Genomic DNA, 26263 nt, shown 5'->3' with positions numbered 1-26263 from the left:
GGATAAAGGCATATCCTTTGTTTCTCTAACGATTCCAAAATCTGTTTATCAATTTCACGCTGCTCTGCAGGGGGGAGACGTTGCGGCACGCAATTAATTGGAAGCTCCGTCTTTGATATGATTTAAATCAAATTCCTCATCATTATAATTCGCTTCCGATAGTGAAGAAAGTGACACAGAGGTTAAACGAAAAAATTTCGATTGACAAATTAGTCGGTATTCTCAACACAGCAATTATAGGACTTGAACAGCGGAACTTTGTAACTGAACAAGAAATTATGTCTGTTTATAGAATTAAAGAGAAAGTATTATCACATAAAACGAAGCAACTTAAACAACTTACATTGAAAGAAATGTTTAATAAAGTAAACAAATAAATATTAAGCTTTTTTTTTTTTTTTTTTTTTTTTTTTTGTAAATTTTGATACCCTTCAGATCATAATTGTTCTTTATTTCATAAATTACAGTTTCATATTTTTAATTTTATAATTTCTGCATGCCATCTTACTAGATTTAAACTGATGATCTATAATCCGGAAAAATCGATAATCCGGAATCGCTATGTCCCGACGAGTCCGGATTAACGCCTTTTGACTGTATAATAAACAGCACAAATATAAACAAGCTAACAATAAAGACTTACAATTTGACAGCTGTATGATTAAAAAAATCATTTTAAAAATAAATGATTTTTTTTTTTTTTTTTTTTTTTTTTAAAGATGGCTAAGAACTTTATTTCTTTAAATAATGATCCAAGACCTTATTTTAAAAAAAACTATGAGATGTAAATCAACATATTCATTATAAAACTTTAATCAACTTAACTAGGCACTTTGAAGCTAGAGCTCTACGAAGTAAAAAAAGAACAATATGATAAGAAAATCTTACCTCACTGAGAGAGAGAGGAATTTTTTGCAAATTAATATCACAAACAATTCTGGGCATATATCTTGATCGCAGTGGTTTAGAAGAACAGTTTCTTGTTAAATGAGCTTCTGCATTGACTGGTGCAAGAATATAATCATGTGAAAGGGAAGGAGTACCTGGTGGAGTATTATTTTCCATATGTTTTGCCATGGCAACCTTTAGGAAGTAGGAAAGAAAAAAAAAAAAATTGCATGGAAAATGCAATCTGCAAAAAACATATTCTCATTCATGTGGAAAAAATTCTAACTGGCCTCAATTTCATAACTTTCCAGTAAACAAATGCCTATTTAGAAAATCAAACTACAGCTGCTAGGCATTCAACTTCCTATATAAATTTGTTGCTAAACAAAATCTACAGCTAGGGGTAATATTTAATTTTGTGATTTTTAAATTCAAAAGTCTACTCAAAGGCTTTCTTGTGAATGATGTAAAAATGACCTTTAAAAATTTAAAGAGACAAATCACCAAGTTGTTTTTGAGGCAATGCAAAAGAAAACTTATAAATTATACATCAAAATGTTATTTAAGTATTAAAAAGTCTAACATGTTTTAATTAGACCACAGCTTAGTTATACATGCTCTTGTGAGAACCCACATACATTTAAAAGTTTGTTAAACTGGAAAGAAAAAATTAAGTTTTCTTAGTTTTGCAATTCTACACCAAATTTTTATCATTTCCATAAAAAATGCTTTTAAATTTAGATAATTTCTAATTATCTGCACCCACACCAAAATATCATAAAAAATATTCATAAAGAAACAGTATATCACCATAATAGTTATGTGCCAATCCAATGATGTCACCAGAAAGTATTTTGTGGTAATCCAAGCATGAGCATATTATTTGTCTGTTTTGGACAGTGCACAATGCTGAAGTTGTGCAGATGTTAAAATTGTGCTATTCGCTGATGTTTTTTAAGTGAAAAAACATCACTGCATACATTAAAACAGTGGAAAAATAATTGCAGAAGGATTTTTTGGAAAAAGATAACTGTTTTATTATAAATGTTTCATGCTTTTTTAATTTTTAATAACCGATTGCTCTTTTATGAAATTCTTGATGTGGACCTAAGAATTTCAGAATTTTTCATTAAGCTAATGTTTGTTGCCTTTCATACACTAGTTTGGTGAAAAATTAGTCACCAACAAATTCGCTATTTTTCAGTGGTGTATAGATTATCAAAAAGCTCCAAAATTTATATATATATATAAGTATAATATAATATATTTGCTGCTAATAGTGTATACTAAAAATGCTATCTCAATTAGCTTATTAATTATTAAAAGTTTCTTTTTAAAACATTAAATATTGAAATATCAGTATGTATGAAAATGTTTGGCAAATTAAGTATTAAAATATTTTAATATTTTAAAATTATTAAAAGCTTTTTAATAAAATGTCCAAGTTTTGAAAAATATCATAAACATGTAAAAAAAGTTATACATCAAATTTAAAAAAGCCATCTGAATTAGGATTAAATCCTAAAAACTATTTGTTAAACAATAATTAACTTAAAAATAATACATAGAAAGTACTTTCAATGAATAAATAATAAAATATATCAGTTTAAAAGCTTATTAGTTTTAAGCACTCTTTTTCCCCCATTTCATTTGTTTGAATAGTAAAAAATACTTTGTTTTATATTTTTTTTATTTTTTAGAATTAAGATAAAATAACACAACAGAATGAAAAAAAGGAAACTTCCTTTGAAGTTGGATTTCCAACAGTTTTAAATCCTGTGATTAAAATTACATCAATTTACTGAATCGAGCAGATAACTTGAGTTATGTAGATAAAAAAGTTAATGAATTATCAAAATGAAATGCAGCATCAATATCCTCCTAAACAAAATAATTCATAGACCTTATGTTATATACTTACCATAATATCTTTTGGATCCAGATGATTGAAATGATCAGTATCTGTATCCCAGTATAATGAAAGACCCTGCAGTTCCAGTAATTTCCACATAAAATCACTATCATCACGTCGTACAAATTTTGAAACCTGAACGAAAAACTACATATCATAAGCATATGGATATAATTACTTATTTTATTTATTCTTTTTTAAAATTTAAAATGTTACCCAATTTTGATCTGTGCTCTGTGCAGATAAACTATGAATAATGATACCACAAGCAAATTTTTGGCTGATATAATTCTCCTTGTCTTCATACCGAATATGAACATCTTTGATTTTAAGCTATAACATAAAAGATACTATCAATCTAAAATGATAGTACAAAACTGTTACAATAAAAATATGAAATGTTCAATAAAAATAAAAATATTTCATTTTAATTTTGTAGATGTCATAAATAATTTTCCATTCTAGCATTTAAAAATAATTACTCAAACAATAATATTGCTATAAAGAGGTATTACAAATGAAGAATAAAATTTAATGCAATAAAAAGAAAAGAGGAACTTTTCCATTCTCTAACAATATAGAATGACAAGCAATTTTATCCAAAATATGCTTAGCAATCTGCAAATATTAATACAAAATTTAAAAAAAAAAAAAAAAAAAAAGGTCCAACTGGAGAACCAGGAGGATGATTCTATACAGAACGGCACTGAAAAAAATTTTATCAATTAAAATATAGCTTCAAATAACAATAAACATTATCTATCAACTGGACTTATAACATTTAAAATTATATAATAAATAAGTTTTTAAAAAATTGATAATATTATACCATATAAATTTAGGCATATTATTAAAAACACAATTAAACTGAAAGTAATCATCAAGAATTATGGTCACTGGTTACCTACAGGTTGACAGACATTTATACTCAACATGAGCCAATGCATAGTATTTTACTTACACAGCATTTTAAAGCAAAATTAAGTATACTGGTACCCATAAAGACTGTTGGCCAGGTTGAAGAGCTCACAAATTAATCCATATTTCATTGGGAGAAGCAGAGAACTAAATTTAAGTATTTTAGAATTAAATTAAAAGGTACTGATGCCAAGTTGAGTATCAATTACTCTCAACCAATCCATCACTACAGCATAGTCCATGAAAGAAAGGTAAATTCAGACAGATTTTTAAAATTACGTTTGAAGGACACTAGTGTCCTTCAAAGTTGCTAGCCATTGTGACTTAGCTTTGGGTCACATGCAAGGTAGTGCAGTAAATTTCAATAATTTTTTAATTAAATTTAAACCAGTATGTCATGTTGGTGCTTTTCAGCAATACATTAAAAAATATTTTAATTAAAATTAAATCAAAATTCATCAATTTCTGTCAAGGTTGTTATTCATCACAAACTTACAGATACAGGATCACTTGAAATGTAACTTGTAAGTGATAGTGATCGCCACTTTAAGGTCTACCCTTAGGTCACCAATGTAGGGCAATAGAGTAAATTTGAATAAACTTTAAAGATACAATTAAAGTGAAGGACACTGGTGACCTAAAGGTTTGTCACCAGAGACCTATGTGTAGATATGCTATGAGTTACAGGTACTGGCAGTCAATCCATAAAGTTAATGGTGTATGGATGTGTAATAAATTTAGAAAAATTGTTAAAATTAAACAAAATTGAGAGTCCAGCTGAATGACATTAATCAGTTTTATAATAATTCTGTCATGGCCACAAGCCACTGGAAATGTATGAGCTTTCAGTCAATATATGACAGTGCAACATTTCTACAGTGACAACAGTTGCTAAAGCTTGGGTAGTAATGTGTTGGTCACACCAGTTAATTACCTGATAAAATCAAATATGCATTTTATCAGGTAATTAATTACATTTTAACATGTACTATAATCAAACTACTGAAGCCTACATCACAGAAAATAACTAGAAATGTGTCAAGTTATGCACACTGCATTAAAGATGCTCTTTCTACATTGAACTGAAACAATGAACAGAGAAGATAGATTTATTAAATAAATTTATGATATAGTAAAAGCCCAACTATTTGGCATTTAACTAATTGAAAAGCTCAAGAAACCAGAATATTTTTAGAATATTAGGGAAAAATTTTCTAAAAAAAAATTAATAAAGAAGAGATTTGTAATGCCATCATAAAGCTCCTAATACTGTTAACATGTATATATTTCACCAAGCAGTGTGATTTAACACCAATAATGGATAAGCAAGACATACAACATAATTATAAGAAGTTTGTTTTATTTTAATGCAAATTTGATTAAGTCTTGATAAGCTGGTTTAATTTTTATAGAGAAGATTTAAATTCTATTTTTTCTTACATTTTGAAAATATTATTAATAAGTGGGATTGCATGAAGTGGACTACTTTCGAAATTACACGGCCCGGGCATTAAAAAAAAAGGCCACTATTACAGGACTCTGAAAAAGGATAAACAATGGCAATGTAATATGAAAAATGATTTAACCTTTTTATATGTTATACCCATAATTTGTATGACATTATTATGACCAAATAAAGAACGATGTGTTCATTTAAATTTCTACTGCAATAATTGACAACATCTCAGCCAACTTCCATGTTAGGCAGGATTTCATTATTGGGCCTACAAAATATGTTGGGTTTTATAAAAGTGAAATACACTCCCCCCCCCAAAAAAAAAGAAAATCTTAATTTTAAATGTCAGCTTTTGGTATTCAAGTTTGTTAGCAAATAAGATGAATGTGTTTAAAATTTTAGAGCAGAATTTTTTTCTATTAATGTGGCTTTCCTAATGTCAATTGCGCTTCTTATAAGCTCAACTATGTAAAATTTTCACATATCCGGAATTCAGTATTCCCTAAACTTTCCAGATAGTCGTGCTTTTATTATATATTATTCTAAAAATTTGTATGTTGCTTTCTTAGATACTCTTGACAGTTTGCAAATTGCTTACAATGTATTTTATTGATTTTAATAAGCTTTCTCTCTTAAGAAGTTTTGTATTTGTTGGTTTTAACGAAAACCAAAGTCCCAGGGAACAAATCTCAAATGGCCAAATTTAGGCACCATACTCTATCCCCCCCCCAAAAAAAAACATTTTTAAATAATATAATTTTTAAAAGAACTTTCTCAGTACATGTCTGATTTGCAGCAGTTAATTTTTCACATTATGTCTCTATATGGTTTCTGTGATGATATATAAATTCACCTCATACTTCTTTCCACAAATTCTGATGGAGGGTAAAATACCTCTTTACTGGGAGAATTTAATAGCTTCATTTTGACTCGATGGTAAATTAAAAATTACCACTAATTTTTTTTTTTTTTTTAAAATTCTTACGAGCAGCAAAAAAAAAAAATTTTTTTTACAGTTCTTATTACTTGGTTTTGGTTATGGTTTTAGGCTTGCTATATTTTTTGGTGATAAATGCTGCAAAACTTCTCAATTAATCACTGGTTGTTGGCAAAATAACAAGCACCAAATTTTTTTAATTTTCTGATCCTTGAAAAACTTCATTAGAATCCTCATTTATCACATTGTTAAATCATTATTTACATCAATAAAAAAACTATATTTTTAATTTTAGTTGAACAGAAAGCAGTATGTTTACATACATAAAATATAAATTAGAATACAGTCAACTCTCAGCTATACTGGAGATGATTAACCACATTACAGGTTAACTGGGCCATGTCTAAAAAAGGGCTGAAGTTTGTTTATTTCAGAATGACGGAAAAATTATATCAGAATAAAATCTTTATGGGAAATGCAAAAAGGTAACAGCAGTAAGAGCAGGTGAAACCCCAGTATTAAAAAACTGTTTTTACCCACAACAGTACACTGCGCACAAAAAAGGGGGAGACAGTTCTATATCTCCTGTTCTGACGAAATTCAACTTGTGTTTTTCATGTCTCGAAAGTGCGATGTGGGATATGTATTTGATTTATATATAGCATTGTTTTAATACAGGTATTTTTACACAAAAAAGAGGACTTTTTCTGAAATGGCATGCAATTTTTTTTCCATATTTTTGATTCTATGACTTAAATTATACTAAACTGCCAAACTTTGTAAAAATCACACATGCAGTTTTGAAAAAATCAGTTCTCAAAATTTTAGTTCCTCACTGTTAATTGAATTTGATATATATTTATTAATATCTCTTTTTTATTAAACTTATGCTTTTATTTTTATGCTGGTACTGAAAGTGGTTGTTATTTTAATAATTTATTCCCCCCCCCATTTTATCACATGTTTGATTTCAAAAAGAGCATTTCAAGTAAATTTCGGAAATAAATAACTAACCATGCATACTACATGATTGCTAATATATTTTTTGTGGACATCATCCCTAATATTACCTCAGTTCATTTGGGAGATTATTGCACATACTTTTTTAGCCTATAACAATACCAATTAATTTCAATGCTTTATTTCAGATAAAGAAAGAATTATGTGTTTGAGCAAATAAAAAAATTGTTTTGTTTCTTTTTTTTTTAATAAAAATATTTTTAATTGTGTAATCTTTGTTGAAATAAAACACAGGTAGCCCTCCTACAGCAGGGCATCCTGTAACACGGTTTCGCTATAACACAATTCATAAATTGCAAAAAAATTCCTACAACACGGTTTTTCTCTAACACGATAATAAAATTGCCCAAGCAATGCAAATAAATTTAATGAACTCTGCACGAAGATTTTCCATATTCAGCAAAGCACCCATATAGTCATTTAACATATAAGAATCCTCGTTTCAGAAGTTCAGCCAGTTGTCTTGTTCAGCCAGTTGTCTGTCGGTACACTTAAGAACAAACCTCAGAAAGACGAGCCCCATGGTGGAGAGTTACCATTGAATTCTTAGCTGGTAACAGAGGAAAATCATTTCTTTCCAGGACCTTAAAGCACAATTGCACAACAGAAACAATGCCCAGTTTTAAGAGAGCATAATTACCAGATAGCAATGAAGAAACCTCGCTATCGCAGAAGGTGAACAACATGAGGTCACAATAAGTGCTTTAAAATGCACGGCCTGTACATTTGTCTTCCAAAATTCGAATCCTCGTGTCCGTGAGCTGAAAACCAAAGTGTCTCATGCTGCAGTTCGTCAGTCTGCGTCTAGCCAGGGCATGTTAAAGAATAACTTTTTCATCTTTAAGACATTAAGTTTCAGCCCCAATGCTGCTCTGATAAAGATAAAAAACAATGCTTAAGAGGAAATTCATTTCTTTAGAAGTTAAAGATACAAATTTTTTAACTGTCATTTAAAAGGAGAAAAAACATCTCACATTGGAAAAAGTTTTAATTTGAATGAAGCAACAGTCCAGACTATTAAGAAAAATGAAAGAGAAATAAGAAATTCAGTTGCTGCAGGATCTTCGACATTCGTAAAACGGGCAGTTTGTCCTTCCCCCCCCCCTTCCGTTCGGGGCCAACAATTGAGAAGATGGAAAAGGCACTCAGCATTTGGATTGATGATAGCTGTCAAAATAGAATTCTGTTGGATGTTAATATCATTTAAACAAAAAGTATTAAAAATTTTCAAGCACCTTAAAGAGCATGGAGAATTTTCTGTTTACTCAGATTTTCTGACAAGTAAAGGTTGGTTCGAAAATTTCAAAAAGCCTCTTGCAACTCATAGCATAACAAGTCAAGGAGAATCTTCATCTGATTATGAAGCTGCTAGGATGTTGATTATGAAGTTACAGCTTGGCTTTTAAATTGTTTTGTGCCAGACGCTGAATGTTATTTCAGGCAGAAAAATTTGAGCTTTAAGGCTCTATTACTATTAGATAATGCTCCCCTGTCACCCACAAGATTTGAATCATCCCAATGTCAAAATAATGTTCATAAAATAGGTGGTAGACCTATCACTACTTCATTACTCCAACCATTGGATCAAGGTACTATTTATACCTTTAAAACATATTACATAAGAAGAGCATTACAGTGCACTTTAGACGTAACCAATTCAAAATCAATTAAGGTAATGGAAGTTTGGAAGACATTTTCAATCAAGCACTGTATCGACATCGTCTCTTTCGCCCTCAAAGAACTGAAAGCATCAACGTTAAATGCATGTTAGAAAAAGATATGTCCCTCTTTAGATGAAATAAAAAATGTGCGTGAATTGTCAAAAAATGAAATTGTTGGCTTATTAAAACTTGCTAAAACAATTGGAAGTGAAGGTTTTGTCGACATGGGTATTAAGGGCGTTCAAGATTTGTTAGCGGAAGAAGAAATTGACGAAACAGATTTGATAGAAATGCCATCCGAAGCCACAAATCAAATCGATTCTGAGGACCCTAGCACTGATGAAGATAGTGCAGTTCATAATTTAACATTAAAAAAATTAAAAGAAGGCCTAGGCTTAGCTGAAAATCTCGAATCATTTTTCTCGAGTACAGATCTTTCCACTGAAATAAGCCGAAAATTCAAAAGGGAGCTGCAAAACTGTCTAGCTCTATATCGAGAAATTTACATTGACCCGGTAAGAACTAGTAAGCAAATAAAATTACAGATTTTTTAAAGAGGGAAGAAAATGCCAGAACTTTAAATGAAGAAAGAAATTCTGAAGTAAAAGCCATCTCATTCCACCAAAAAAACGTTCTCGGTTGATTATACTGAGCAGTGACAATGAAGAAATTTATTACACTAAAGTTGCATTAAATTAAAATATGTGATATTTTTTGTTTTGTGTTGTACATATATATATTTTATAGTTTTAAAAAATTCAGTTGTTTATGTAGAATTTTTAAAAAAAAATTTTGTTTTGTTTTTAATAAATTTTCGGAATGTAACCCCCCCCCCTTTATACTAGCTCTGGGTCTCATACAACATGGTTTCACACAACACAGCATTTTATAGGAATCTATCTACCATGTTATATGAGAGCTACCTGTGACTAAAAAAAAAAAAAAAAAAAAAAAAAAAAAAAAAGAAGGAGAAGTCTTTAATTTGCATATATTTGGCTTAGGAGAAAAATATAAACCTGTTACGCAGTTGTTTCAAACATCCGAAATGGGCTGTGATTCTAGTTAGTCTAGAATCTAGATAATCAAAATGTTTTTGCATTGTATTTTCAAATAAAAATGTAACTGGAATTTTAAAATAGTTTCAGAATTTTAATTTCACTGCTACAGTCTTCACCAGCAACATATTTGTCATTAACACAAAAACTAAAGCAAAATAAAAACTAAAAGTCAGCAAATCAAATACAGAGAAACATAAAATAAATAATTTCTAATTTATCAGTCTCTTCAAGAATATTTATAAACAGATTCTGATAATAAAATTAATATAATTTTCTCATAAATAGCATTAATGTGTGTTCTAGGTGTCACCCACCTTGTGGAAACCCAGGGTTTGATTTGCAGAACCCAGGGGTTCCAAGCAACATAACTGCAATAGAACTACATTAGAATAGAAGACCACTGAAATAGCCTAATGAGCAAATTTCTCTCCAAATAAAAATGAGAAGGTGAATTAATAGTCACACAAATATAGTAAATTCTCTTTCCTTTTTTAGTATTCACTATAATAATAATAATAATAATAATAACAAAAATAGCTATTACCTGAACATTTTCTATCACATTAGCCATCAAAGATGTTCCATAACTCATCCAATTTGTATAATATGAATCACCATGTTTGGCATCTTGGACACCCTATCATATATTAATCTACATCAATGTCTTATTATTTAATGCAGCTTATTCTTAAAAAAATACAGTAAAAATTTAATTAAATTTTTTTATTAAATTTTTACTGTATTTTTTTTAGAACTTAATTAAAATTTTTACCATTTTCCACATATATGGAATATACATTTAAACCAATAACATTTGACTGCTTTTAAGCTCATAATATGGATTACTATAAATATCGTGCAATTTTTAAACTGTTACAATCTTCTTAATGATAATATAAATTTATAAAGGACAAGTAATAAATCTGCATATAATGAAACTTTACTTCTTTTGAACCCTCGAAGAAGTCTATGATGTCAATTGCTATGACTTCAAGAATCTTTACACTTCTTCACAACTTCAAGAAATTTATAATAGACTTTTAGAGCTTACAGAATATTTTCCAGACGTGCTCAATATTTTAGATTATAATACCGAAAAAAAATTTTCTTCACTATCGGAAGTGGTATTTTCTGGATCTAGAACCATACTACAGATTTCGACGTCCGTTAATTGATTGATGAATAGGGCATTGTCGTCGCAACAAAAAACTTCTGTTATATCATCTTCATTTATTACCGCTTTTCCACATTTCTTTACAAAATCGAATAACTAGAAAATTTCACCTTTAGTTTGCGATGTCCGAAAACCTTCAAATTTACGGCTTTCATCTTCATCGTCCTCACTATGAAATATGATAGCTGGCCTTTGGCAGCTCCAGAATTGGAAACTCTTTTTGACATGATTGAAAGTTCAAGCTTAATTTTTATAAAATTGCTCTAACAGTCTGCAAAAAATAATAAGCCAGATCTAATTAGAAGATTAAGGAACAGCGCAATTTGCATTAACTGAAATGACTGAGAATCAGTAAAGATAATTTTAGCCTAGCTTATACCACCTGTTATACATTAAATGCGCATACGTAACGCACACACAAAAAAAAAAGTTTGTTGCTTTGAGGTCCAGATTATAGATCATTCCGGATAATTATGGACTTTGTTCTTTTTTTTTTTTTTTTCGGGGGGGGGGGGGGGGGGGGTCTTTTAACTTATTCACATCTTCATTTTTAATTTCTAAGCCCATGGTTTCGTTTAGATACAATGCCAAAAATTAATGAAAAAAAAGTTCAAAATTTCAAAGCCTTTAATTTCTGCCTGCCACATAATTCAGACATTGTTTTTTCTCAGTCCCATTCATTGTCCTGTAAATCATTTGCCTCCAGGCTTTGTTAATGAGAGTGAAGGAATGGCAAATATCAAAGCCCCTAAGTATTAAATCTGTGTCAGAGATTCAGAGATTATCTCAAAATATTCTGAAAATTATTTGTTTCTGATTCGATTGTTTGAAACTTCAGACCCTGTTCATAACTTTTTTTTTTTTTTTTGATAATTTGTTTGAACCAATTTGTTCATGATGATAAAGGTTAGGTTTCAGTTTGGATCTACATCAAATATAGAGGAAAATAAGAATAAACAAGAGGAAAAAACAAATTAAAGCATTTTTCTAAGCACAAACAAAGCAATTTTAGGGTTGCCATACAAATGGCAAGAGAAGGCAGGGTTCCTACATTTGGCGAGAAATCGTCCATTTGGCGACAAAATTGCCGATATGCCATGGACAGATGGAGAACCTTCTGGAACGAATTCTTACCGGTTTAGCCCAGAATGTTCTCGAACACAAGCCGAAAGTTCTATAAACCCTGCTGGAGCTGTGCTCTGTGTGTCGTCGAGTGCATCGCAAGTTGTAGCATGGAGAGTCTCGAGAGTACGTGGAGTTCCAAGAATGACCAAGTAGAGCTATACTCCGGAAAGCAGAGTCGGGTGCTTTGCAGGAAGCTCCACCATTATTGCCTGACAGTGTGACAGTTGTCTCCACCATTATTGCCTGACAGTGTGAAGGCTGTGTCGCTGATTGTTCCAGCGTGTTTATAGTAGATCTTCGACGACTGTAAAAGTGTTTTGGAGCTGTCCTGATTAATATTGATAAATAAAGTGTGTTTTGCTACTTCATCCAGTGTTGTCATTATTCACTCCAAATCTATGAACCACGTAAGAATGTGAAGGAAGAAAATAACGTAACAACTTGTGTCAGAAGAAAGAAAGAAAAACGCAACAATATGAATTGAAAACATTCTAAATTTTGAAAAATCAGATTTTCACTTGCAGCAAAATTTAATCAAGATAAGAACAATGAACATAATTTTTTGTTAAATATTAGTTTTGTTTGGTGCAACATATTCATACTTAAATTTATAAATATTATTTATTTACAATGCATAAAGAGTTCCCTTTTTTCAGCATTCATTGTTTTCTTATTCCATCCCATTGAAAAATTGTAGATAAATTTATCTTTAAAAATCTAAATCTATCTTTTTTTTGAAAAAAAAGTAATGAGTTTTCCCTTTTTCATTCAATGATATAAATTTCTGATATATTTCTTACTTAAAATCAGCACTACTACTGAAATTAAATTATTTACCTTAAATTTTGCTTCCAAACTTTCAAGGCGAGCCTGCTTTCTTGATAATGCAATTTTTTCTTCCACATTTTCATCATACTGAAAGTGTTTGAAATCAAATAAAAATTTCAAAAAAAAAAAAAAAAAAAAAAATAAGCATAAACAGAAAAAGAAATGAATATTTAAAATAAAAATTAAAATGCAAGTATTAACTAACTTCAGAAGATACGACTGGTCCAGCGATTAAGAACAACCGTTCAATAAATATGACCCAAGGTTCACTCCGTAATCTACTGACTGGAATTTGAAGTTTAATCTTTCCAACAAAGCCTTCAAAAAATTTTTAATTAATTTAAAATACAAAATCAAAAGCATTTACTAATAAATCATATTATTTTATTATTACCTGCATGTACCTCTACTGGAAGCTCAAGACCTCTTAAAGCATCTTTCCTTAAAGGCAGGTTTTCAAGTTCCACTTCCCCTATAAAATATAAAGAATTTTTTTACAAAATTGTATATTAGTAATTCCTTCACAAGATTATAAATTCATATTTCAAATATAGCATATTTCTATACTCCCTGACCGATAGTAACCACAGCCGAGCTAGATATTTGAGAAATTCCGACAAATGGATGCCTTTTTTTCCCCAAATAAACCATTTGTTCAAACTGCCTGATTACTCACCCGAGTTGATTTTCAGAATTTTCTGAATAATTTTTTTATTTAATCTAAAACAATGTAAAAATCTTTTTTAAAACAAGCAGGTCTTAAAAAAAAAGGGGCTAACATTCCATAAGCAGAGTAAGTTGGCGCCAAATTATCTTGGCCTTCAAAATTTGGCGGATTATTTTGGTGGCAATGAAATCACTAAGATGTGATATTTAAACATAAAACATAATAGTAACTTTTAAGTTTTGCAGTAGTGAAATGCCGTTATTTTATGTAAACAGAATAGTAAAATGAGATGATAAAATACTAGATGAGTAAAACAAAGTCTAAAAGCTTTGCAAGTAAAAACAGTTCTATCTATGTAATTCATCATAAAATAGTAGAATAAATAATTCTTGTAAATAATTATTAAATAAATAAATATACACACTTATCAGATCAGAGCACTGCAAAGTGAGTTTTAAACGTAAACAGAATAGCAAATTTTTGTTTACAGTGGTGAACAGTGATTCTTATGTGTAAACAGAATAAGAAATCAAACTGATTAAATAATGAAACAACGTCATGGAATTCAACACACTAAACAACTTTCATTCAAAACTTTAAATATTCCACATCTTTCGACTGCCACATGCAAAAAACAAAACTAAAAAAAGTAATTAACTAAATTAAATGAAAACATCCATAACTTCAAGTCATCTGAAATCCAACATTCTCCCACCAACAACAGCTTAACCTTCTGCAAATATTTATATAAATATAAACATATATATATAATAATAAACAGTAAAACTTTTAAAAACAAGCACAGTATTTCAAGATTAAATTTTTAAAAAAAATCTTCTGGCTACACTAAATTCGTACTCTTACAATTACCGAAATAAAACTCTAGGTTTGCCACAAGAAAACATACAGCTGGAAACCACAACCAAATTAAAATTGTGTAAAATAAAAACTCTCACCAAGTTTGGCGCTCATCCCGATTATGGAACACTAACCAAAAAAAAAAAAAAAAAAAGAATATCAATATCATATGTCAAAGAAAAATAAAGTTATTTTGTTAGTAATTAGTAATTGGTATTTGCAAATAAAATTGAAAAACATAAATGCCCAAAAACAAATGTCAGCCACTGAGTAAACCTCAGAACTGTGAAAACAAAAAATCTTATCAATATATCACTGTATGCTATTTTTTCCCCTTGTGAAACATTATGGTATGCTGTCAATGAATTCCATGAGTGAAATGAAATTTTATATTGTAATTACAGTGGTATCTGAGCCTACAGTCTACATCAACTTTGAAATACATCCAACTCAATATATATATTGTTTGGAATATGACTTGAATTCAATGAGTCATGACTGCACACAATACACTTGCTCACCTTTCAAAACAATGCTATGACATCCCATGAGCATCAGTATACCTGATTCAGTAAAAAACTACACTGTAACTTAAAATTTTTGTGAATTTTTTGGGGAGGTAAATATTTCATACATTCATTGAGTTTTATGAAAGTTAATGAGAAAAGTCAAGTAATGAAGAAAATTGTTAGGATTACCATGGATGTAAAAAAAGGGAAAAAAATGAGATTTTTGAAAAGTATGAAAATGGCATGCATATCTGATATTTGGATATTGTACAGCATATACTAAGTTGATGGTGTCTATAAATCTGAAAAGTAAAGATATTAAATTGGCTAGCATTCTAAATGGGGTGAAATTGACAACCAAAGAAAGATCAAAGACATTACAACATGTTGAAAAGTTGCTTTTGATCTTGATAGCAGAAAAAGATTTATGTACAGTATCATCTGCAGTGCTTCATTTATACATGGTGTATATACTGCTTCTGTATTTTAAAACAGTAATATAATAACATTTTTTTGGTAAGAGTAAACTGAATCGTATTGTATTATCGCAAATTTGTTGTGTCATTTATCGCCAAGTTGTTGTTTCACTTATGGTAACCTGAGTAGTTGAATTTTCCGTAAATATACTTTCACCTAGAATTGGGCACTCCTTTGACTTTTTAAGTGAAAATATATCAGTGTGTATATGGACAAAGGGAGTGTGAAATGCCAAGTTTGTGTCATTCTCTGATGTTTTGAAGTGAAAATAGGTCGACATGTACATGGATAAGGTCAAGGTAGTGCGCAATGCCTAGTCAAAGAATTCCACGAACTCTGTATCCATGTGCCGCCAAAAATCGCCAATGGGTAACTGTAAATATACTTTTACCCATTTTTTATAGGAACAAATTACTTTCCCTTTATTTCTTATTGGAAAAGTTTGTCTAATGTACATTAGTGGCCAAAATTGTGGTCACTTTTGGAAATTTTTGTTTTTGAACTTTGTATGCTTATAGAAAATGTTACGTTTCGCAATATGCAAACTTATATATATCATTTTAAAGAGAATTTATTACTGAATTTAATACAAAACACAAAATTCAATTATTTGCAATACAAAAAAAGTAATATGTACTTTAATATAAATAAAAAACACAGTTATGAAGTGGTTTGTAATGTCTAGCTTTCCTAACCAATCCCTGTTCTTGTTCTGAGAACCAATCAAATGTTAGTAACTGCCAGTAGAAGCTGACATCATGTTTACACTTGAAACAATTCATTATTTTGCTTTGTTCTGTACAAGGAGGACCTGTTTCTTATACACTGCAATTACAAGTAAGAATTTTTGTAAAAATTTTTAATATTTAGTCAAGAAGCAATGACATCAAATAAAGGAGTAGATTGGACACCTAGAAAGAGATGCAATATTATTGTGTTACGACAAAGTGGTCTTTCCTATGCTGAAATTGCAAGACAGGTGGGTGGTTCAGTGACTACATCTGGAGTCCGAAAGTTTTGTTTACGATATCAGGAGACAAATTAAATTAAAAACAAAGAAGGAAAAGGCCGAAAAAGGTGCACCACATCTAGTGATGACAGAAGAATAAAAAGACTATGTCTCCAAGATAGAAAAATGTCATCAGTGGCCATCAGAAGTGATCTGAATGATGCTGGTATTTCTGTCAGTTCAAGAACAATCAGGAGAAGATTAACAGATGTTGGACTGAGAGGTAGAATTTCACTAAAAAAGCCTTTTCTTAATTTTCAGCAACGAAAAAAAAAAAGACTACAGTGGGCAAAGGAACACATTAATTGGACAGATGATCAGTGGTCACAAGTTAAATGGAGTGATGAAATTAAGATATCATTATTCGGTAGTGATAGGCGAAAATATGTAAGATGTAGAATAGGAGAAGAGCTACATCCTGACTGCATTCAAGCAACTGTGAAGAATCCAGTTAGTGTTATGATTTGGTCATGCATGTCAGCAGATGATATTGGTCGCCTTCATGTCATCGATGGGACACTGAATGCCAGAAAATACATTGACACTATTCTAGAACCAAAACTTCTACCTTCCATCACAGATCTCTTTCCCAACAATGCTTCATTTATTTTTCAGCAGGATTCTGCTCTATGCCACACGGCCAAAATATCGAAAGAGTGGTTTTGTACAAAGAGCATTAAATTGTTGTCATGGCCAGGAAACAGTCCTGACCTCAATTCTATCGAAAATTTGTGGCACCGTTTGAAAATTCTTGTCCGAAAGAGGCAGTCATCAAATAAATTGAAGCTATAATTGTTTCCTGGCATCATGTAATAACGAAAGAAGAGCTTAAAACTCTTGTCAGCTCAATGAAATGTCGATGTGAAGCTGTAATCAAAAATAAAGGTTAGCCTGTGAAGCTGTAATCAAAAATAAAGGTTACCCTGTGAAGCTGTAATCAAAAATAAAGGTTACCCTTCTAAGTACTGATAACTCACTGCAATCATCACTATCTAATGTATATCGATAACTATAATCATTTAACTTTTTTTGTATAGCAAATAATTGAATTTTGTGTTTTGTATTAAATTCAGTAATAAATTCTCTTTAAAATGATATATACAAGTTTGCATTTTGTGAAAAGTAACGTTTTCTATAAGCATACAAAGTTCAAAAACATAAAATTTCCAGAAGTGTCCACAATTTTGGCCACCACTGTATATCTAATTTAGTATATGTCTAAGGAACTGTAATAGATTAATGACACATACTGAAGTACCACTGAATTTTCCCAACTTTTTCTGAAGAACATAAATCATTTTTATAAAAAAAACTTTCACAGGTTCCCCTCCCCAGATAAATCCACATTTATATGCTTTCAAATATAAATTATCAATGGTTTTAAATACAGATATGTCTGCTTTAAATGCATAACAAAATTTACCTATTGGACCCAAATTAAGAATTATTTTATACTTATGTACTGGCATAACCAACCCTCCTTGACAAAGTCTGGCAGTTTTTTTACAAAGAAAAGAATAACACAATTGCAAAAACATTATTTATTACATATATATTTTACATACACAGACCTAACACAGCAAAGGAATGGCAGGCTGCATGTCATTCATAAAAGCCAGAACGAATGCACCTCTCCACTGAAGAACTTGACAAAGCACACAAACGAATCCGTCACTTATGCTTTAGAATCAGAACGGTGTGGAAACTGCTGTAATATAGTACAGTTTCCAATAATGATTTTGCAGCAAAATATGTAATTCTGGTTAATGTTTACCATGCTTTATTTTAAAATTAAGTTTAATACATAAAATAAGTCAAACCATTATTAAAACCCACTGGAACCTGCAACTCACAGAAAAGAATGCATATAACAATTACAACATTGCTTTTAAAAAATAAAGAATCATTCTGTGCATGGTTTAGTGTATTCTGAAAATTTGGGTACTTCTGCTAAGGTGGCTGAGCTAATATGTAAACACCAATTATTTTATAAACAGAAATAGCTTATTTGAAATTTAAACTAGTTTATGCTTTGTAAAGATAATGACTTTTGATCTTTGGCCAATACACTTGAAAAGAAATTAATAAGATAATTATTTAATCCATTTTTAGGGAGGAACACTTGTTATCATTAAAGAAAGTACAATATCCCTATATACAGAACAATCCCCCCCCCAGAATGTTTATATACTAACACCTCACATGAACTGCTGTATACATTCATTAAAAGTAGTTTAAGCTTCAAAAATTATGTATTACTGCACATTCAAAAATGTGCAGTAATACATAAGTACTAGTACTTTTTTCACGTTATTTAGTTCAGTGGAAACATTGCAATAAGTAAATAAATTAGCAGTAAGCTTAATTAAATTTAACCTAGAAAAAAGCAAGCAATATGGATCTATCGAAGTCAGATAATTTGAATTCGCGGAAAGTGCAGGATCGCCCACTGCTTGGCGCATTTTTATAAATTTCACGCACGTTACACGGAAACTAGTGGCAATAATATAATAAACATTAGAGTTAACCTTTGCTGCATTCATGCTGCTTCTAATACCCAATTGTAGTGTTAAGAAAACAGCAAAAGTGTAAAATTAAGATCTATGGTTAATTAAAAATTTATTATATATGTAGGTCTAATTTTTTACAAAGATTAATTTAAATATTTTTGGTTGATTGATGCGAAATATTAGAGTTTCTCGTAACTAAATAAAAAAAGAGGCAGAAATAAGAAGTGAAGTGAAATCAATTTGGCAAAATTTTTTTAATTGTATTTGTCGCTTTATTTATTTTATGAAATGTTATTTTTTAAATTTTTATTAACTAAGAAATTTTGTCTATAATTTATCAATTTTCACAATATTTTATGAAAAAGTGCTTAATTTAAATATGCCGAAAATTGTGTTTCCTGAGCAATACTTTTAAAGATCTCCAATGTGATAACCCATTTAATGGCTCTGCAACAAGTGCATATTAATAGAAAGGACAATATTTGCCAGTGTAGAGTTATGCGCAAAAATTGGAATAACCTGTAAAATAAAGCATTTCCCATGGGGTGATAAAAGCTGCAAATTTTCCGGTTGTTAAATTACTTCTTGCTTTTATGGATATCCTGTAAGCTGATTAATTAGATTTACATATATGTATAGCTGTTTAATTTTTAGTTTATTATTTAACATCCTTTAGCACACAGATTCCCCAACACTTTTCTTCCATCGACACCTTTTAAAACAGTGGCTTTCTTCATCGACCTTCTTATATTTTCTCTATAATATATAGCACAGCATAATCACAATGCAAATAATTGTGCATAAATAACTTAAATATAACAGACTAAGAATATGAACAAAAGTTTTGAAAAAAAATGGTTTATTAAACTAATGTTTTATTATCTTTAGTTTTATAAATATAAACCAGTTTTCGGATAAAAAATCACAAATTCTAATTGTGCAAAAGTTCAGTTTTAATTAATATGGTAACTATGCTTGATGTATATTAACGGACATGAAATTGCTTCATTTAATTTTTAAAACACATCATTCAGAATCATTCTACCTGTGCCTTGTTTCCCATGCTAAGTTATTGACTAAAACCTGCTTCCACTAAATTTTTTTTTAATGGGAGGAACTAGTCATTTTTAGGCTTTTGCCACTACTACGGCCAGAAGTGGTGGTCATTTTATTATGGAAGCACTTAACAGGTGACCACCATGGAGAAAGTGCTAAATCACCCACTGCTTGGTGCGTTTTTAAGAATTGCACGTACTCGGTATCCATGTACACACTAAACTATTTTCACTTAAAAAAACACCCGAGAATTGCACAAAAATGGCATTGCGCACTCCTTTGACTTTATCCATGTACACATTGACCTGTTTCCACTTATAAAAGGCAAAGAAAATTGACAAAAATCCAATTCTTCTTACTCTTGTAAAAAGCGCCAATCAAATAAATGGGCAATTCTGCACTTTAGCCTTGAATTCTACAGTACATAATAATGATGAACAGATAAAAAAATCAATATTAACAATAATTTTAAAAATATTAAATATTAGACAAACAACCTTGCAATAAGCCAATTGACAACTGATCTGTATTTAGATTTTCTACATATTCTCCAACATACGTGTTGAGAATCCATGCCGCAAGACCTTCCAACATGACAGAGCTGAAGTTACACTGTAAAAAGAAATGAAATGTTAACGAGAAAGAAAAATTAATTATTCCTAAAGAATTTTTTTATTTCTTGCACTTTATTTGGTTCCGCTGGCTAATAGATTTCATAAAAACGAAGTTTCAATTTTCTTTTAATCTTTGAAAAATACTACGTGAAATACATTAAATAGAAGGTAGAGAAATTTTACAGTTTATAAAAACAGCTCATTTATAGTATTAATAAACTATTTAGGTGAAAAAACATAGATAAATGCGTCTTATTTTTATATGAAAAGTTAAGGTCGCGCACATTTTTTTAATTAAAATTCAATTAAAACCAAAATTAGAGAAAAGTACCTCGAACACTGTACATTAATTAAAAACAATAAACACTATCTAACTTTGATAGACATATTTAGATTCATGAATATACTTCAAACTGACGCATCACTAAAAATAAATATGCATTTGAACCGCCTTAACATTACCGACAGTTTATAAATATTGACGCACGTGAAAAGAAAAAGATTAAAAAAATAAAAAGATCTGGAAGTAATCATTATTTGAGTTGTATATTGCCTTCTGCTTGTTGTTTCCGCTTCTAAGGAAGCCACTTCTGTAATACCAAAATATAATACACATATAGTAACTAAAGGATTAATTACTCGGAATTCAACATATGGAATATAATTTCATATCAAGACGTTTTATATCATATCAACTCGGCTTAAATAAATGCTGCCTTACATCGTGTAACAAGGTTACGTTAAGAATTTTGATTCATATATTCAAAGCAGCAGAATTGGCTTTGTTGGGCATTGTTCTTCATATATTTGGGTTAGCTACACAGCATAAATATTCTGGAATCCCATCAGAGCCCGACTCTGGTAATTCTTAATTACTTCGATAAATCATAATCGAACCGATAAAACATAATCGAATCATAACCGAAGTCCAAAATTAGAGGGCTCGGGCCCTTCTTTTATGTAACTGACAGATTATTTCTCGTGCTAGAGTTGTGTTCTCTTGTTCTAATGAGAGATCAAGGATTACACTTTTTTAGTACATTCTGTTATTAATTATAGAGGGAAATGAATTCCTTCCGTTAACCAATATGGATGCTTCGACCATAGCTCGCCACTATGCTGTTGGGTTACCTGATGAGATTAAGTTTCTGAATTCGCCGATTGCTTCCTAGGCGATAATTGGTGTGAACGATTATGTGAGTGCTTTGCATCATGCCGAAAAACTCAAATTAAATTTGGTATCTTGTGAATCTGTCTTCACCGTACTCATTTCTGAAGAAAAATCAAGCAAGCTCTAATTCATAAATATTAAGGCTAAATACTAAATTTCATAAATACTAAATTTGAAGCTGTGTTGTTATTCTGTTGCCACTGGATGTTATCGCCCTGTGTTATATTTAAAGAAATTAAATATTGAAAAATCTGCATAAATGTTTCTCGCATTGTGATAAAACAACAGTACATAGAACCATCAAATTTTGAACAACATACGTTTCCGAACAAATATGGGCATCTGGAAGCCCAAACTTGGAATTTTTTTTATTATCTGATTGGTATTTTGTAAAGCTCGAAAGAATTTTTGATTAACAAACTCAAAGATTTCAAAGCGAACAACAGCAACACAGTACGTGAAAAAAAAAAAAAAAAAAAAAAAAAATAGCCATTTTTACGTGCAAACAAGGAGGTTAGAATAGATGGAGTAAGCCTTCTCCGTATATCCCCATACAATGAAAATGAAGCCATGAAACTTCACGATGTGACGTCACAACTGATAATAGGACCGGACTTCAGAAGTAAACAAACCGGGGTGCCGGCGAAGGTATTCTATCAGCAGTCGTATTAGTAATCTTTTACTGTGTCTGAAGCTTCGAAGAATTTATCAAATATAAAGACGGATCGTGTTAGATCGCAAGACAATGATCACCGTAATTCAATTCATTCCTATTTCTGTAAGTTAAGCTTTATTTTTAAATTTCACTAAGCTTTAAAACTGTAGTATTTAGTATAGACTTTAAAATTGATAGAATACTTTGCAGTTATTATTTTTGATTCTGAAGCTCCAAAAATATTTTTTCTCTCATCATACAACACAGCAGATGGATTTTCATTGTTAAATTACTTAATATATTAACTTTGCATTATATTATATGAATCATGTTATTTTATGTAACCAGTAATCAGTTTTTTGAAGCTGTATTGCTAATGTAAAAGTCATTTTTTAACAAGGTTAAGTTTATAGTGACAGTGAAAATAGTATCTACACTACCTCTGGTTTGTTAAGAATTAGCAATAGAGTATTCTGAAGAGCTATCTTTAAAACAGTTTTATGCAGTTTTAATGCATAAAACTGTTTTAAAGTTATGCAGTTTTAATATTTGTTAATGCGATGTAGTAGCATTAACATACACTACAACATACGGGTAAAGTTTTTATGCACAAGAACCAAAAAAATAAGAAAATTAACTAGCCAAGTTTCTTATTTAGAAAAAAAAAAAAAAATACCAATGAAGAATAAATCACTCTTTTAAGTGATATACGCCAGATGGCTAGACCTAGTGTATATAATTTCATTAAAGGACAATTAAGAGCATCCTCTGTTTCAAATTATGGATGATGTTGATCTCTGGAGGACAAAATATGCACATATAAACGATTTTTTTTTTTAATTCTGAGCATTTGTTCCATTTTTAGTAAAAGTGGCATAAATTAATTTAGAAGATTTTAGATTAAATTAATTTATTCCAGAGTTGCCTATATAATTTCAGCATTTTTATCTTTTTTAAGAGTAAAATATTTTAAGGAAATTAAATATTACTTACCATTATTATGTTCTGCATCATTTTTATTATATCAGTTTCTTTAGTTGCAAATGCTATATTTTTTTACACGTATAGGAAGCTGACCAGTTTAATTTTACATTATGCTCAAAGTATAATGTGCAACAAAATTAACAATTGTTAGTCAAAGTACTGACTATTATTAAACTTTCAAGCACGGAAGAACATTTCACACATTATTTTAAACTTCTTAAACAACCTCCTGTTTATATTTAATAATTACTATTATATTTGTTATTATTAACTGATTTTTAATGTTAAGTTTTCTAAAAGTTGTGGTAGATAATTATAATATATTTCAGTGTTTTCAATTTATTTAGACATGCTTTTAAGTTTCTTTAATAATTTTTACATGTGTTGTTACCAAATTAAATTCTCTAACAATAGTTAGTACAAGCCCACAACATTCATCGTGGCGAGGAGTTAAAAGAGCCTATCATTGGCAAGTGAGTGAGTGAGTGATTATGGCGCAAAAACCAGAGATGATTATGACGCGCCAAACAAAAGATGAGATGATTACAATTGATGACATTAAAATTCAATAAATAAAAACAAGTAGATAAATGTACCAAATCCAGAGGATGAAGTCATATAAAAACAAGTTAAAAGCACACATTAAAATTCAAAACACAGTCTTCAAAACAAATTACATTAGATAATAAAAGCCAGTCTCTTTTAAATAATAAAATAAATTACAATTGACCTCTCTTCCGATTAAACGGTCGAGAGGCAAATCACAGCTATTAAAATATTTCTTACGAAGACTATTAAAACATGGACACTCAATTAAAATATGACGAACAGATAAACAAACATTACAGTTAAAACAAACAGGTTCATTTTCAGCTTTGAGAAGATAGCTATGTGTGACTCTGGTGTGACCAATTCTGAGTCGAGTCAAAAGAACGTCTTCTTTACGATTTCCAGCAAAATCCCAATGCTCAATTCTAGGCTTGACGTTTCTCAACTTGTTGTGATGCTGAACATCCCAAATTTGCTGCCATTTTTTTCGTATCTTTCACTTGATGACACAGCAGATGTCTCTAAAAGGGATAAGGCGACTGGACAGTTCGACAGCAGATTTTGCCGCGATGTCTGCAAGCTCGTTTCCCTTTATTCCCGTATGCCCGGGAACCCAGCAGTACAGGATTTCATATCCTCGTATCGTTAAATTTCTATGAATTTTGAGAACATCCACTACCACAGGATTCTGAGTGTTGGGAAAAGCCTCCAAGGATTTAAGACCACTATACGAGTCTGTATAAACTATGAACTTTTTGTGGCAGAGCTTTGAGATGTAAAAAAGACCATAATATATAGCAGATAGTTCAGATGTTAGGACTGAGAAAGCATGGTGCAGGCATCTGCTCTCAATGTAATCTTCAAATACAAAAGCCATCCCGACATGATCATTTGACTTTGATCCATCTGTGTATATCGGATGATAAGTGCTATATTTGTGCCTGTGCTCAGCGAAAATTTGTCTGTAAACGATCTCGTTAGTGCTCGCCTTTACGTGATGTTTAAAAACATCAAGAAGCTGGATCCGTGAATTTTCCCAAGGTGGAATTTCAAAATTCTGTACTGCTTGGGGGTGCATATCAGAGAGGGAGAGTTCCTCAATGACAGGGCGAACTCTTAAAGGGAAAGTAGGAACACAGGATGGACGTGTTTCAAATAATGTGTTACACTCATTATCAAGTAAGCACAACTTATTGGGATGTTCAGGTTGAGATAGAGTATTAAAATATTGCAAAAGGGACAATTGCTCACGCCTCAGATAAAGTGATGGTTCGTTACAGTCAACATATAGGCTCTGCACAGGAGAAGTCCTGAAAGCTCCTGAACAAATTCGCAGACCTTGATGGTGAACAGGATCCAGTTTTAACAAAACAGATGACCGAGCGGATCCATAAACAACTGAGCCATAGTCCAGTTTAGAGCGGACGTGCGCTCTGTAAATGCGAAGCATGGAGCAACGCTCTGCACCCCAGGAGGTGTTCGCCAACACTTTTAAAATATTTAGTGTTTTTAGACACTTCTTTCTCAGGTTTAAAACATGAGAAAGGAAAGTCAATTTTCGGTCGAACGTCACTCCTAAAAATTTTACTTCAGGCGCAACTGGAATAATTGTACCATTCAAATATAACTCAGGTTCAGGATGGAGACCTCGCTTCCTACAAAAGTGCACGCACACAGTTTTCTGTTTCGAAAATGTAAATCCCTGTTTGTCTGACCATTCTTGGATCTTATTCAGAGCCATCTGCAGTTGCCTCTCTACATATCTCACGTCTGCTCCTCGACAGCTAATCTGCAGATCATCAACATATAGAGATCCCAAGATGGTGGGAGGAAGTTCTTTTAGTACAGAATTTATTTTTAAACTAAACAGGGTTACACTGAGCACACAGCCTTGAGGCACACCCTCTTCCTGTTCAAAAACATCCGAAAAAACAGAGCCAATTCTTACTTGAAAAGTTCTAGTGTTCAAGAAATTTTGAATGAAATTTGGTAGGTTGCCGCGCAAGCCACTCTCGTGAAGATCCCGGAGTATACCGTATCTCCATGCCTTATCATAAGCTTTCTCAATGTCGAAGAATACCGAGACAAGGTGGCTTCTTCTTACAAATGCTTTCCGAATGGAAGTCTCTAGGAGGAGCATGTTATCTACGGTTGTTCTCCCCTTTCGAAAAACCACTTTGATAAGGCGATATAATATTATTCTTTTCCAAGAAGTAGACTAGGCGGC

General features: G+C 30.9%; 1 protein-coding gene across 1 annotated transcript in view; it reads right to left on the bottom strand.

Moving 5' to 3' along the window:
• Positions 1–21173, bottom strand: part of Vps13D (vacuolar protein sorting 13D) — a 131022-nt gene extending 109849 nt beyond the window's left edge. The window contains exons 1-9 of the mRNA XM_085823754.1: positions 21009–21173; positions 20561–20675; positions 13372–13449; positions 13183–13295; positions 12987–13064; positions 10395–10487; positions 3017–3133; positions 2810–2935; positions 889–1083 (exon numbers count right to left, since the gene is read on the bottom strand). Of these exons, the coding sequence (XP_085679880.1) occupies positions 889–1083; positions 2810–2935; positions 3017–3133; positions 10395–10487; positions 12987–13064; positions 13183–13295; positions 13372–13449; positions 20561–20657 (897 nt within the window). The 5' untranslated portion in view covers positions 20658–20675; positions 21009–21173. The remainder of the gene's footprint in view (positions 1–888; positions 1084–2809; positions 2936–3016; positions 3134–10394; positions 10488–12986; positions 13065–13182; positions 13296–13371; positions 13450–20560; positions 20676–21008) is intronic.
• Positions 21174–26263: the final 5090 nt, after the last annotated feature.

The sequence above is a fragment of the Stegodyphus dumicola genome, chromosome 1 (assembly GCF_044657685.1).
Source record: "Stegodyphus dumicola isolate Sdum_Otavi_A_Nest chromosome 1, ASM4465768v1".
Taxonomy (NCBI): domain Eukaryota; kingdom Metazoa; phylum Arthropoda; class Arachnida; order Araneae; family Eresidae; genus Stegodyphus; species Stegodyphus dumicola.
Note: the sequence above shows the minus strand (reverse complement) of the source record. Positions and strands in the feature narration are given on the sequence as shown.